Source organism: Halictus rubicundus, chromosome 3, assembly GCF_050948215.1.
Source record: "Halictus rubicundus isolate RS-2024b chromosome 3, iyHalRubi1_principal, whole genome shotgun sequence".
NCBI classification, from domain to species: domain Eukaryota; kingdom Metazoa; phylum Arthropoda; class Insecta; order Hymenoptera; family Halictidae; genus Halictus; species Halictus rubicundus.
This window is the reverse complement of record NC_135151.1, coordinates 18,205,815-18,221,989: the sequence shown is the minus strand read 5'-3', so window position 1 is coordinate 18,221,989 and position 16,175 is coordinate 18,205,815. Positions and strand designations below refer to the sequence as shown.

The 16,175-nt window shown below is 41.0% G+C and overlaps 1 protein-coding gene across 2 annotated transcripts; it reads left to right on the top strand.

The window, feature by feature from the left end:
- The first annotated feature begins 330 nt into the window (after positions 1-330).
- On the top strand, positions 331-16,158 carry LOC143352895 (T-box protein 2). 2 transcript variants are annotated; one of them, XM_076785917.1, is made up of 5 exons: positions 331-682; positions 2,900-3,050; positions 10,584-10,893; positions 14,587-14,733; positions 15,515-16,158. In XM_076785917.1, exons 1-5 carry the CDS (start codon positions 583-585, stop codon positions 16,040-16,042), a joined length of 1,236 nt encoding a protein of 411 aa, XP_076642032.1. In that variant the 5' UTR covers positions 331-582; the 3' UTR covers positions 16,043-16,158. The 2 variants fall into 2 exon arrangements, with proteins under 2 accessions (XP_076642032.1, XP_076642033.1); XM_076785918.1 differs by lacking the exon at positions 14,587-14,733.
- The last annotated feature ends 17 nt before the right edge of the window (positions 16,159-16,175 follow it).

Here is a 16,175-nt window from a genome sequence, read left to right as displayed (position 1 = left end):
AAAATAAAAACCGTATTGTTAAAGTCCTCCAACGATTAAATACATGTCTGTTCTGTTTCCTATAAAAATGTGCATTTGGATGACAACTTTCAATCCTGTATCGGTTCTCAACAATAAGATTAACACAGTGAGTTTCACTGCAACCGTGTAAATTCGTTTGAGCTTGGCTTTTTTTTTTTTTGAAGCTGCACTTAGGTTTCAGAATCTCGAAACGTCGTTTCTAATGATCCGTTAATATTTCTGTTGGTTTAGTTGCGATCGCTATCGGGCGCAGTTGGAAGTGCAGTTCTCGCCGGCAAGTTGGAATCGCATCGACCAATCGGACCTGCCGAGGGCGCGGCGATTCCTTGGTGGGACGGGGACCTCGGCCAATGGCGAGAGACATCCCTCGGGTGCAGCGATGGATCACTGCAACCGAGTCGTTTCTGCAACTCTGAAACGCATCATCAGTCGCGGCTAAGCAGCAACGCGGAAGACGTCGTCCGGCGACGATACGAAATTTTCGCGCGTACGTCTGCGGCGCGATCGCGTGACAAAGTGACACCGGAATCCCCGTCCGTCTCACAGTGCATCGATTGGAAGATGAATCCAATGATGGCGTTACCCATGGAATTGCAGCTCCAATTACATCAACAAATGCTCTACCATCAGCAACAAATCGCCCTCCGGAGACACCGACCAGGTTTGTTCGATTCTGCGTTCAACTTTTTATTTTTTTCACACACCCGTCTTCGGTTGTTCAGGATATATTGTATCTTCTCAAGATCATCTCTTTAACACTAAACCTGCCGAGTGATCAAAGTAACTGATACGTGTTGTCTTATAAAAATAACGGGATTGAATTTATTTGGATTTTGTGCGGTTCGAATTATAATACTAAATACTAAATATTATACTATAAATATAACACTAAATACTAATTATAATACTAAATATATTTTATTATTGACACTAGGTTTACGGGACCCGTCAAAATGACGGATTCTAATATTTTTAATTTACGATTATTGAGATTGTGAAGATCCACCTTAGTGGAATTACTCAACAAATTTATTTCTTTAGGTATATATTATCTAAAAAATGGCTAAAAAGCTTGAATAGACACATTCTTCTTATTATTATAAAGTAACGTAAAATATTCGCTTCTAGTGCTCCGTAAACCTAGTGTTAAACATCTTTAGAATTTCAGTAATTCTAAAATAAAACATCTGGTACCGGACATTTTGACCGGCGGTAGTAGGTTTAGTGTTAATATTTCGATATAATTAACAGTCTGTCTTCGAAGTTTGTACAAACGACGTAACCTCTTTACATAATATTATGCTTTGATTTGAAATTATCTGAATACGCACACTACGCCGGACACCCTTCCTCTCTTAAATTTAATTTGGTTTTCTAATTTAAACAATTACAACACAGATCGATTCAATTAGTAGAATAAACATGGCAGACCGTTTTAATCGTATTTATAAATCGCTATATAATTCCATAATTTGTATTAAACAACTCAACTAGACCTGATCTTTGTTGTGCAATAGACAATAAAGAAAGTGTCCATACTTAGCAATAATTGCAATGAATAGTTAACATACCAGACTCAGTATTACTTATTAGTCACTTTCTTAGAACTAGTTATTCATTTTTATTCTAGAAAATAGTGAAGAAAAAGAGGTCGTAGCAAAGGGGAGGCATTAAGCTTGAAATCAATGGCGGATTGAGTCACGATAATTTACCTAGATATTTACCAAACCTCTCAGCAGGAAATGAGAAATGTTTTTCAAAAAATGAAGCTCCAAGCTTTAAAATAACTAAAGTAGGCTAGATATCGATATTTTTCGAGTGGGGAATTTAGTGTTGAAAAATGTTGGATCCACCGTATGTCCGAGATTTTCATTGAGAGTGTGACTCAATATTGTAGGGGTCGGCAAGGGGTTAATTAGCAAAATTTGCACGTATTCCGTGTAGAAAGCTTTCGATGCCGTTTTCCCACGGGAAAATTGAAGGAGTGAGAGAGAAAGAGGGAGGGCGCGTGTAAAACGCGAGCAAAATCCCGCGGAGGTGACACAGATCTTCGCTTTTCTCGGCGAAGATGAAAGGTGCCGGCTTTCGGTCGAGCGAGGACAATCGTTATCTGGCCTACAGAATGGCCCCGGGCACCGGTGTCCTCCCGGCAGGAAGAGAAAGAAGACGAGTCGATGCCCGCAATTATCCTAGTCCGGGACATAATACCCCGACCGCAGAACCGCGGTACAAGTGTAGGGCGAATCGCTCATGCGGCCAACCGACGATCCCCTATAGATCCACTTGCAAAAGGTGTGTCCTCATCGGCATTCGAGTTACCTCATCCGCGCAATTTCTTATCCTCCCTCGGCTTATCCGGCGCGGCGGCCAATGTCTAGGTGGACATCAAAGGACAGCAATCGAGAGGAGACAAACTTATCTCGCACAAATAGAGAAGTGTCTCTTGCCGTTCGTCCTTAGTTTGCGGAACTTCATAAATATTACAAGTAGTTGAGATTCTTCAAGGAATAAAGCAGATTCGATTGAAATTTATGCAGTCACATCTTTCCTGTAATTCACCGAAAGCAATAACAACGGGAAAACGGAAAAATACGGTATGCTTTGTGACCTTCCGATGACCTTGAGAGCCAATAACGTTAGAAATGTTCAAACTGATTTGTGGATCAATTACGAATAGTTTCATTAGAGAGAAAACTGAAAAATAGAGAGCTTTTAACGACGCTCGAAGCAAATTCGTGGAAATTGCACTCGTTGAGAAAAGTATGCACGGATTTAAAAAAAACTGATTTGTTTCTTTCAAGCGATTTAGGGTAGAAGAGTTCTGGAGCAGGATTCTGTGTTCCTGCATGTGTCCATAATTTGTTTCGTTGTATTGCAGAAGATCTACCGAATCCAAACACGTGGACGCTACCCGCTCCGGGCGGAGGACCTCCTCTACCTCCTGGGGTGAAGGTAGAACTCCAGAATCAGGAGTTGTGGCGGCAATTCCATGCCGAAACAACTGAGATGATAATCACGAAGCTGGGCCGGTGAGTGCATCGATTATGTTCTTCTAATCTATTGTCGATTCGAAAGATTTTGCTGAGAGAGGAAGCTGAAGAAGCTTTTTTGAAGAGAGAAGCTGAACGCTTCTTGGACAATATAAACACGCAAATTAAAATATTACAAAGCTGATCCGCTTTGATACTCCTAAACACAATACGAACTCTATCGGTAGTGCTATGCATTACCAATAAAAAATTTACATTTGGCAAATTTACATTTTTAAAAATGTAAAAATTTACATTTTTAGTTAGGGACAAAGGAGGATGCGGCAAAGTTTTGTTACGAAGGTGTTACTTTTTAGGTTCTGAGAAAATGTAAGTCCCCCTTTGTTAAAATACGAAGGGGTGAACAACTGTAGAGGGTGATTTTTTTAATACCAACGTTAAAATTCTTCAAGAATTCTTACGTATTACGTAAGACAGTAGAGAATAGTTCTTTTGACGAATCGTTGCCGAACATTTTTTTTTACCTCGGATTCCATCGGGGATGGAATAGTCCGACAGGCGCCATGCGACCACACCCTCTGTCGCTGCCGCAACCTTTAGCGTCCCCGCCTGAAGAAAAAAATACGATCTGTCCCGAAATTGTTTTTACATTTTCGATTCTTTCTACCTCCCGGCAAATACCTGGTTCTGGTTTACAACACCCGAAGCGAGACCCTGCAAGCTCTTTGCTCTAGCCTTACTATGTATTTCTACTTACGTTTCTAATTCATTAACGTTTCAAGGTCGTTTATAAAAGCAATATTAGTTGTATCGCTTCACTGCTCTCGACACGAGCAAAACAGATTAAAAACGTTAATTAGGGGTCTGGGTTAGTACTATGAAAGAAAATAAATGTTCACAATTCGAAGCAAAAAATTATGCAACAGTTGATAAATATTAATGCGACAGCTTCGTTTCCACCCTTTCGAATTAGGTAGACCATTTATTCATTAAATAGTCCATTTATTTAAAAGAACTAAACGAAACTAATCTTTACTAAAAGATGGCAGAATAGTTTCGAACGAAACAAGTATTATTTATATTTGACAAAGTCTAACGTAACGAAAATGGCGGGTTTTAATATTTTTAATTTGCAATTATTAAGATTCTAAAGACACATCCATGAGGAATTATTAAACATTTCTTTGGGTACATGTTATTAAAAAACAACTGGCTAGAAATTTGGGCAGCACATTCTTGTTATTTATATGAAGTAATGTAAAATAGTCACTTTTAGTGCTCCGTAAACCTAGTGTTAAATATTTTTCGAGTCGTTCAAACTTACCCCTGGGGTCGTGATCACCGGTTATAATTAGACTGCGGATCTTTATGCAAAATCAAAAATATTTGCATTGATTGCAGGACACAGGAGCGAAATAAAAATTTCTTTCTTCTTTTAATTATTTTATTAAGCTCAAACCAATTCGCTGGTGCCGTTAAATCTTTTTAATATGTCCTCTGCTTTAAATGGTACTTACCCATTGTTGTCATAAATCCATAAAATCCGCAGTCTTAGTCACAATAAATGTGCGCAAACTCGTTTATTCGAAGTTGTGAGATAGAGATCCGAATGCCATTCGTTTGTCGTTCGAGTGAAATTCTTCGAGCGAAGAGTTTCCGTATGAAATATTTACACGTCCGCCGTGGCCAGGTCAGTGGACCGGCCCTTAACGAGGAATGCCTCCGAGCGACGACAGCCCGATTAGTTTCACAGAAGGTGGTCAACGAAAGTCGTAAAAGTAAGGTCGTGACGACGTGTCCGCCTCTATCGGCGCCACCGATCTCCGAATCATTTTGACGAAAGTAGATTTGCGGGAAAAGTCGTACGACCGGACGGATACAGGGCGAATCACAATTTCCGGTGGCTCTGTGCCGGAAGCGATCGAGTTACTCTTTCCCAGATACAACAGTGTAGCTATCTTAGATAAGATTGCCGAGAATTGTTCGTCGCCACGCGGTTCGATAACAGGGTTGATTTCGGAGAAGAGCTGTGGGAGGCGCGCACACGAACCAACAAAACGCCGACAGAAACTTCATTTTTCAATTTCCAATAACATTTTCTTCGCGCACCGCCGCAACTTTAACCCATTAACGCCCAAGAATTTTTTTTTTAATTTTAGCAAACGATGGACAAAACATCTAGTCAATCTTAGATGGCGCTAGAAGCAAACAAATATAATCTTGTTATCCTGTACTCAAGCGAGTACAATGGGCGCTAATGGGTTAAACTCCATTTTGAAAATTCACGTAAGGGTGGGTTTCCCTTGTAACGAGAACAGTGAAAACAGATTTTTAAGAATTTTTTTTTTAATAACTGTTGCATACATTTAGTTAGATCTTTTTGCGATGCAAACAGTATTGAAGTACAAGCTTTTCCTTTTTAGTTAAATTCTTATTATTGCATACTGTACAAGGCGTTTCAGAATTAACCGAGGCGCCGTCGTTCGACGGTTAATCGGGGAACTGGTGATGATCAAAAAAAGATTTTCGAAATCACGATACAATACATGTTTCCTCTGTAATAAGTTTTTCGAGGAGATGTTATCAAGAACCGAAGTTAGCGCATCTGCGTTGACATGATGAGTGAAGCAATTTTTGCGAACCACCGTCAAGAACGAGGTTCAAGAGAGGATGATGAGTCTCAGGTAGGTAACTCGTGGGCGGTCTTCAGTTTCGAACAGTAACAATGGTGTTTGTCCGTCCGCATATTCGTGCCTTCCGGTTGAACGGCGGGTCCTGCGTTTTGCGCCTTGAGAACTGCACCACGTGCCAACCACGTGTATGGACGCTTCGCCTCGGGCTGTGCGTGGCTATACCGCGATGCAATCAGTATTCCGTGACACGATCGACACTTTCATGCTGCTCGTTCCTCACAGCGAGAGCCTATCCGCTCTTTCTATCCACTTTTGCCATCCCCTATCACCTTCCTTCCTCTGCGGCTCGTTTACCCCCCGCGTTCTCGTTCTCGGTGACCTTGCGTCACCGATGAATAGCCGACGAAAATGTGCCGTCCAGAAGCGCAACACGGACCATCTCGAACGCGTTCGTTTTCTCTTTTCGTCGTGCTTCATCTTCACCCTCGTCGGGGGCCGGTCTCTCTAACCGGAGCTAATTAATTTCACGTTCGGCTGTGATTCGGTCGTTACCGATATCCGGACTGTCCACGCCGCACAGTGGGCAATTTGGACAAAATCGGATTCAAAATCAAGGAACTTTCGATAGGAATGAGGTAGAGCGATGGAATTTTTTTTAAATGAAAGCTGCAACTTTGTAGAATATGGGAAAAATAGAGAGATTGTGGTACGAACGTTTTTTAACCTCGAGAAAATTCGTTAAACGCGCACAAATTCAAGAAAATTTTAGTTTTTCCAATACCACGCGCGGAAACAATTTTTTTTTAACATGCTGTACATCATTTCCCATAGATTTTTTCACGCTGATTTCAAATCTGGTCTCAAAATTTGTCTACGACCTCAGGATTGTGCGAAAACTAGATTTTTGTGACAAAAACTAATGAAATCATTTTTTCGTTGAAATGATTGGATGGTGATAATCTCCCCATTTTTCCCATATTCTACAAAGTTTCAGCTTTGATTTAAAAAAAATTTCATCGCTCTACCTCATTTCTATCGAAAGTTCTTTGATTTCGAATCCGATTTCGTCCAAATTGCCCACTGTGCGCCGTCTCAAGGGTTGAGAATACTTTATAAAACGGTTCGCACCTAATTCCCGTGACATTTTTCTCGTAATACGAAACAAAAGGTTCCATTTTTTTTTGTTGGACCCTTTTCAGCTTACTCCACCAAACGACTTCTGCACGATGGAATATAGAGGTTAGTTTTCACAGGGAACAGATACGAGTCTACAATTTATTAACAGACACGCGATGAAGATTTCGAACAGAACTAAATATGTCTATTAATAGTCTCCTCTAAACCGAAATACGATTCGAATTTTTATTAGTGTTATTTATATTATATACAAATTTTTGATTCAGTTTCCTTAATTTATTGTAATAGAATTTCAGAATATTTTTAACCATTCCTAAACCTGTATGCAGGATATTGCTGTAAGACCGAAAGTAATGCTAACTAGTGTTCGTAACAGGAGGATCGTGGAGCGTCACAGATCATGTTTACAAGGTTCTGTTACGCGTCACGTGACTTTCGATCCACCTAATCTGCGAGATGAAAGGAAAGCGGGGCGCGTGCTGCGGTTGCACGCGGTGTATGGTCTATCACGCTATTACAGCATTATCTGGTGATTCGATAATCTCTCGAGAGGCTTTTTAAAAGGACCAGACGCGCTCGAATCATCGGCGCACGGGCCTTCTTCCAGCGTTCGAGCAGCCGCGCAGCCGTCGCGACGGCGTAATCCTCCACTTACAGGGGCGCCACTTTTAGTGGATTCAACAACAGAGGCATGGCGTCGATATTCTTCATCGTTCACGAGTACGTCTCCTGAGAAAGTCTCCTCTTTTTGCCGCCGCGTCGAATAGATCGTATGGTAATCGTTCGAAAGCCGACCGGTTCCCGGGTTACGCACTTCGAACTTACCGGAAATGCGAACGATCTTGAAGTCCCATCAGCATTTCTAATGCCTTCTAACTGTCGAGTCGGACTAGTGGTGGACATTTTCAATACGGTCCGTCAACACTAAACCTACCAAGCATTAACAGTATCTGGTAAATATTCCCTTATAAAAATGGTAACTCTAAATTTATTAAGATTGTCGGTAATTTTCAATACAATAAATGCTTGGACAAGGAAATTTATTCCACTATTTTCCATAAATGAATTTTTATAGTTTCAATAATTGTAGAATATAAAACCCGTCATTTTGACCGTGGTAGGTTTAGTGTTAAATATGTCAAGGGTGGGGCAACACCGGATAGGTAAAAAATACGTATAAAGAAAAGTGGAATAGATTTTTCAAATAATATTTGCTGACATATTTATATAATTAGTACATGAGCCATTTAATGCAAGAATGTTGCAAGTAAATAAACACTGATAAATAAAACACAATAATATCGAAGTACGTTACGTTTGACTTGTGCAATACACGCTAAAATTATGTTGCAATTATTTTATTCATTGGCGGATCGAACCCTTAGGATCTGGTGTTGGAGTAAAATCTCGGAAAGCACGCGAATTTTTGTCTATATTACAAGTAAAATATCAACTGTAATAAATTGTAGTATAAATTAAAATAAACTATAATAAAATAAGTTAAATATAAATTGTCAAATTTATACAGTAATGAGGAAAGAAACTTTGGCTCACCTCGGTAATTGAGGGTTCGCTAACGAAAGTAACAATCTTACGCGAATTTGGAAATACTAATGATAGCCTGCGAGATATTAACCGACGGCCAATGATAGATCAACGATAGTTTGGTTTTTCCGTCGATCACTGCATCAAGAACGTGCAGTGAGTCACAGACATTTTTAAGAACGACGATTAGGGAAAAGCTTGCACAGACGCAAGCTGGACTTTCCGCTGCTAATTACGTCCGTCGAGATGCGTATCTTCTGCGGATTTAACTATGAAATACCTAAAAGTCAGGTAGTACTGAACCCTTTCAGGTCTCCGCTTCTAATGACTTCTCGGCAAGTGTGTTTACGTGATATTAGGGACGAAAGGTTTTGTTCTCAAGACTCTTAATTACACCTGGCGACATCAATTTCGCATTTCGACAACCGATAGACGATTCTCAGAGATTTTTCTGCGTTGGACACGAATTTGAAAATCGTTCTTCATCGTCCTGTTTTTCGAGAAATTTAATCGTAAATAGGACAGATTTTCAACTTCATCAAGTTTTTCTGCTTGAATTGTAAAGACTGTACGAATGATTTCTACAACATTATAAATATTTGAACATGCTTGAACAATGTTTAAAGAGTGCGGAAAAACTAATGCATTCTAAAATATTTTTCAATTTTCTCTCGAAGGTCCGGCGCAAAATCTAACTATACACGGTTGCGATAAAGTGTGAAAACGTTCCCCAAAATGACTCTAGAATTTCAACATAAACAAATTATTGCACCTAAACTAGGTGAAAATCGCGTTCATTCTTATATTGTTACCGTTTCATTAACCAGTTAAGCGCGTTTGACGTGTATACACGTCGGACCAAAATTGCGATGCGGTTGACGTTAATGAATCGTTAATTTCTTATCGAATAAAGATGTAATTATTTCTCATTTTGCTTGACTTTTCTCGTAAAGTTTATAATAGCCGCATATGGCCTGGTGATTTGGCCTTGGTCATTGCTTGATTTTAATTCCGCGTCCGTGAGGGATTTTTAAAATTAAACTCCTGGTTAAACAAAAATGAAAAACGTCAGCCACCTTTCGTCCTGTTGGCCGTCTTTTTCCGCAGCTTTGCGAGGGGAATGAGTTAAAATAGGCGCGGAACAAAGCGGCATCGGGAAATCCTCAATTAGGTATGCAAACGGTCCGAACCACCGGAGATTGACTTTCGGTGGTTTGCTCACGGGATTATCCGCGAGTTTGAAATGTTTACACGGGGGGAGGAGGGAGGAAAACTAACTGTTGGGATCGAAAGATAGCGGCCGGTGATGCACTCAAAGAGTCGCAGGAAGCGAGAGAGAAGGTTCGGAGTCGCTCCCTCGTCGACGCCCACTCGTCGCCAGGGACGTTAATGACTGGGAATTTTCTCTGTCCCTTCGTTTTCGTGTTCGGTTTGCTTGCGCTACCTGTACGAAATGCGCATTTAACGCAACGCCGACGACGCCGAAGGGTTCCGAAGATGCGTTACCGGATGCATTTGCACCGGTGCGGCAGTAAAACGATTTCGACATTCTTCGTAACGGCGTCCGTCGTTCGAACAACTGTCGAATAAATTAATGTAGCGCCAAACAGGTTGTGAAAACAAAATTAGATCTCCTCGGCGAGACATCCGTGAATTTACAATAAAATCACTGCATTTTCAACAGGAAGACGGCACCGCAATTCTGGCGTTCATTCGCCGGACAGGGTCACCCTAATCGGGCGGTTTAGGGGGGGAATTCTTGGTCTCGAAAAATATTCGTCTATTATCAGACTGCCGATACTTATGCAAAATAAAAATTTCCGCTTAATATGTTTAATAGGTTGGAAGTAATATAACAGTACTTTTAAATTCTTCTAATGTTATTACTGTTTTAAAACTTTGATCGCCAAACTAGAAACCCCCAAAATTCCATAAAATCAAAGTAAGTTATTTAATGAAATAAAAATTGAAAAAAATTAAATGTATGACACTGAGTAGTCCTCCAACTTTCTTGCATATTACAGATCCTAATCAAGTTTGGTACAATGAATGTATCAACGTAAAAATTCATTTCAAAACCTGCGCAAATAATTCCGTCACCCACATATGGGTGACGTGGCATTTAACGTCAAACGTCAACGTTAAATTACACCTACACGTTTTTGTCATAAATGCATAAGATCCGCAGTCTATCTATTATACTGTGACAGCAAAGCTGCGTCCATCTCTGATCAAAGCGTGCATCGTGTCGTTTCAGACGAATGTTCCCGTCTATTCAGCTGAAGGTCAGCGGATTGGAGAGTCGCACACGTTATTGCGTTCTCCTCGAAGTGGAGCCGGCGTCTGATCGCCGGCACAAGTATGTCATCGGCGGTGGTGGTTTCGAGGATCATTGCGAGAACGCTATGGGCTGGACATCGGCTGGTCCAGCGGAGCCTCAGCCGCGAATCGATCGAAGGATGTATCTGCATCCGGAGAGTCCTGCGACTGGAGCGCACTGGATGCAACATCCCCTAAGCTTCTGCAAGCTGAAGCTGACCAACAATGCCGTCGATCCTAGGACCAACGTGAGTAGACTTCATCTACCAAATATTTTGAAATTGTTCTATTTTATTGTTCCACTGAATCTTTTTACTTGTCGCTTAACACTGGGTTTACGGGACCCGTCAAAATGGCGGGTTCTGGTATTCTTAATTCACAACTATCGAAATTGTAAAGATGCACGAATGAGAAATTTATTCATCACATTTATTTCTTTGGGTATATATTGCCAAAGAAATGGCTAAACATGTGGACAGATACGTTTTCGTTATTTTTATAAAGTAATGTAGAATAGGCATATGTAGTGCCTATGTAGAGAAAAGCGGCAACGTAAGCTGCTCATCGATAATTGTTACCTTATCATTAAAGAAAGAAAGAAGAAAGCGGCGAGCATCTTGAGGCGTTTATCGCGGGACAAGCGCTTTCTTTCGGGCATTTTAAACATTAACTGTTTTCGAACCACGCCTTTTTCTACGAAAGGGCTCGTGGAAAGCGTGCGGAAGCTCGGGAAAAGGAAACTACCAATTGGCTGGAAGCGGTAGCGTTCCATTTATCTAGATGTTCCATGTTTGGACAGGCCGGCGTGTCCTTAAATGCTCCTTCTTTCCCTTTCTATGCGTGTCTCTGGTTTCGGCTTACTCTTCTCATCGCTCGGGTCGCATGCGGGAGGTCGCCACACACGGATCCACCCTCTTAGCCTGCTCCTCTCACTTCCGATCCGGTTCCAGCTTTAAAAAACGAGCCGCCTGTTAGAGGCTTCCGAACGATATTACATACCCACACTTTCGGCCAATTAGCACCAATTTTCTGCCGCGCTCGATTTCTGCGCGTAACTTTTACGAAACATCCTCGTGAATTCATGGACAGGTATACTTCCCACAGAAATACGCGACGCAAATACGCTGCCATTTATTTATCAACCCTTAACCGAAGTTTTTTCTCTACATAAAAATATTTTTATCTTCAAGTCAGTCTAGCATATTTATACTAATATCAGACTAATTCCTAATTACTAATTCACTTGCGATAAAAGCGGTTATCAACACCTTGAGCATCACTTCGCGTCGGTCTTAGACGAGCAATATAAAATTTTCTTTTACCGAACTTGAAAATCGGAATTTTGACCCAGAGTTATAAACGTCCATCAAAATTTGAAGTTTTCAGCAGTCGGTGTTAGCCATTTGTAGGGAGTCCAAGAAGAAGATTAACGTGGATCTCACAGAAGTCCAAGTGTTAACCCTTTGCACTCGAAGCTATTTTACCTCCAAAAGGGAACATTTCTTCCGACCTAGAATATTTCCCTTCTATATATTTGTTTTCATGTTATGCATACGAAAATGATGCAATTTACTCGTACAATACTGAAACGTTTAGTAATTTATTAAATACAAACAAATTGAATAATGCAAAACATACTTCGAATAATGATACAGCAATTTTTAGTGGTGCCTTACAGTCACCATTCGAGTGCTAAGGGTTAAAATCTTCTCGTTAAATTATCACGAAACTGTTGCTGGATCGGTATTCCGCGTTACGTCGATTTACGTTAAATAGAAGATACGAACCAAATGCTAATTGATCATTTGAATAGAAAGTGTAAACGTTTGCCACTTGCACCCGGTCTCGTCAGGTCGTGCTAGATGCCTCGGTTAATGGGTTCGCCCGCTAACACCGGGGCCCTGTCGAATGGCCGAAGCGAGGAAAACTCGGCTTCCCCGTACACGGAAGCCGGGTCCGGATTAAAATCTAGAAAAGGGAAAAGGTCGAGGCCGCGTGTAGATTCTCCTTACTTTTCGGAGGGGGATAGACTTAAGCTACTCAAAACGGTGCCGGGTACATCGGTTTCGAGCGTTGTCCGCGAAGAACGGAGATTAACACGCTCCACGACACCCTGTAATCGATATACCTACCTTTTCTCTCGACTAGTGGGTTTGTTTACGCCCTGACAGAAACGAGTCCCGACAGCTGCCTTCCGCAAGGCGCCCCTTGCCAGTCCTTTCATTTTTCACGAACATCCAGGGAAATTACTTCTGCGGATCTGCGTCGCCTCGAGTATACTCGAGGAACGCGCGCGAACGTCCAATTATTTCAACGAAAGACTCCCCGTTCTGCGCGGATCCTCATCCCTCTTGGCGCAGCTACAATAATAATAATTAGTTAAAAATTCTCACCGTGATCGTCGGATTGGGTCTCGCATCCCAAACGCGTGTTCTTGACTTTAGTTTCACCTTGAGTGCGTACTTTCATTGTAAAGGGTAAATTTTAATAATTGAAGAAAGTTCTCAACGTGAGTCTTTCGTATCTCGATAAAAAAGCAAAACAGAAAAAAATTATATTTTATGCTACCCTTGAAACCGAACAGCTTTTGTTTGAACCATTTTTACATACACCAAATAGTTCACAAGTAATTTAGGTGGTACACCCTGTAGAATCGAGTGCACTGAGGATCAAGTGAAATGATGTTTCTGCTCCGATTATGTATTTCTTTTTTATTCGATGCGAAGTTCCTACGATTCATGATAGTTTCGCAGCAGGTGTCGATCATAGTTCGACGCTTCAAGAAATGGCAAAAAGATTTCGGTTCTTGTATCGCGCGGCAGATTTTGAATGGGCCGGGAGCGCCCGATTCCGGGAAGGTTGAAGGGCCAGTCTGGTTTTCGGGAATCGCGTCTGTACCCGCCGTCGTCGGCGTTCTTAGCGAGGCGCCAACTTATCTTGACGAAGCGGCGTCCCTTTTATCCGATTCTTCAAACTAATTACGAATTTAATAAAATTCTCTCCTCCCCTTTCCTTCTCTACCGCGCGCAGCACCGACCACAGTGAACGGAATCTCTTCTTCGCTTGCGGTGAAACACAAAAAAGTAACGGAGATGTGCCCATCAATTCGTTTGTGCTGCGGCGAATCCTATCGATAGCGCCTAATGGAAAAATAATTAACAGTCGTCGATATCGGCCGAAAACTTTTGCCGATAACTTTCATCGTCTTGGTGCAGTATTAGCCTTGTCGTTCCTTAAAGAAAAGTAATAAAACAGCATGCTCCACTTGCATTTATCATACTTAGGCCTATATTATTGCCTATATTAATTATACTTATTTTTAAAGCATAGCGAATATTAAAAGAGGGATATTAAATTTGTTTCATTAAAATCAGTTACTATATATGTTATATAGATCTCGTTTTTAATATTCATTATGCTTTAAAAATAGGTATATCTAATATAGGCACAGTAATTGATACCCCCACAGTAATTGGGTTCCTTACCCTAAGTCTAATTCAAAGTTGTAAAGACATTATTAGGGAATTTAAGTACGTTGTTTCCCTATTGTTTTTTGTTTTTAAGATGATTAAAAGGGAAAATACATGTTCACTTAATTCTGGTATCTAACAATCGACTTGGATAATTTTTATTTTGCATAAAGATCCGCAGTCTAGTCAAATTGATTAAGTTGTGGGTCTAAGAAGAAACTCCAATAATAAATCTAAGAATAAAATATCCAAATATCCAAATCTAAGAATAAATAATCCATTAATTTTATAATAATGTACATTTGAAATTGTTTATATTTTCCTGTTTTTTCCGTTTGATCAAAATGACAAGAAATGGCACAAAATGTTGTGATTTCGCCATTTCGTGACTTCGTTGTTTAACAAGATAGTTCTCTTTTTACATTTTAACTTACTTTTATACTTACGCGACGCGTTTCATTGATTTTGCAGGTGGTTCTGACATCCATGCATAAATACATTCCGCGCATTTGGATCATTCGCTGCGAAGACGCGACAAGATTAAGCGATTTGTACTCCCATCCAGCTTCGTCGTTCATATTCAGCGAAACGGAATTCATCGCTGTGACCGCTTATCAGGTAACAATTTACAAAGCGAGGTTTTAAAAAATGGCCAAATTTTTGATAGGGTTGTCTGTTCAATGAATGAACGATTAGTACTCACAAAATTAGTACTCGCAAATCGTTATTTCATTTCCTGAGTGCTACCTCTACAAGGAGACCGGTACCATTGTTTAGTTCTTACATTCCATAACAATGACTTACATTCTTTTTAACAATTTTTCCATAATTTTGCCGACAAATAACGGTGGACTTTTTTAGAACATAAAGAATAAAATCTTATCAATATTTTAAGTGCTCGAGCTACCAAAAATTTGGCCACTTGTTAACATCCTCTTTTACCTACGGGGTGTCCCAAAAATGTACTACCTTAAAAAGGGTGATTTCCGAGGTCATTTGAAGTAACTTTTTCCTTTTCGAAACTGTTCTCCGCGGCGTGGTAAACGATTTATCAACGAAAAACAGGGACCAATCAGAGCGCGGCTACAGCGGACGGATTCCGGCTCGGCCAATGCCAACTGCACGCTTAGTTGAGGTCGCGCTCCTATTGGTCCGTGTTTTTCGTTAATAACTCCTTAACAAAACTGCGGAGAACAGTTTCGCACAGGAGAAAGTTACTTCAAACGACCCCAGGATCATCCCTTTCAAGGAAGTACATTTTTGGGACACCCCTTGTATACTTCAACCTAACTATAGATTTCAAACTCTGTCGTTTGAACAATTACGATTGAAACTGTACTAATGTATGGATAGAAAGACAAAATTGTGAACATAGATCGTATTGTATTGTCTGTTGTAGAACGAGAACATCACCAAATTGAAGATCGACAACAACCCTTTCGCGAAGGGGTTCCGGGAGACCGGCCAATCACGATGCAAGAGAAAGTTCCAGAAAACCGAAGGGGACAGATCGAATCGCATAGACGACGAAGAGGGGAACATGTCCTCGGAGTCCGAGTCGAACAGAACGAATCATTTGGATGTTGTCGCTCAAAGACCGAAAACTGCATCCAGCGAAACCGGAAGTCTCGATGACAGCGGCGTCAGTAGCTGCGGGGGAATCAGTCCACCGTTGCCTCCCTCCATGATCAATGGAAATTCATTATCCAAGGACGAAGATCGCGACGCGCAACCTCGTCTGCACCGACCTTGGGTCGACTCGACACCAAAATTTTCGTCGCCCTCGTCCTCGAGTCTGACCAGACACGAGAATCTCTTGAACTTCCCCGCGCACTACTTCCGGTTACTTCACCCTTCCCTCGCGATGCAACAGGACCTGATTAGGCTACAGTACCAATCGATGCCACAATTCTCGAAACACTATTAGGCATAATAATCGCGTATCTACACTCTCAAGATCTGCAGATAACATTCTTTGTAGGAGTATGCGAAAGATTCTAAAGTTAGGGTAATCGCGATCTCGGGTACCCGAAATTGTAGTCGGTTCGGCAATATTCGGT

Excerpts from the sequence above, each read along its gene's own strand:
- LOC143352895 (XM_076785917.1), top strand. The coding sequence starts at position 583 with ATGAATCCAATGATGGCGTTACCCATGGAATTGCAGCTCCAATTACAT. Across the intron at positions 3,051-10,583 it reads ATAATCACGAAGCTGGGCCG|ACGAATGTTCCCGTCTATTC; the intron begins GTGAGTGCATCG and ends GTGTCGTTTCAG. Across the intron at positions 14,734-15,514 it reads TCGCTGTGACCGCTTATCAG|AACGAGAACATCACCAAATT; the intron begins GTAACAATTTAC and ends TGTCTGTTGTAG.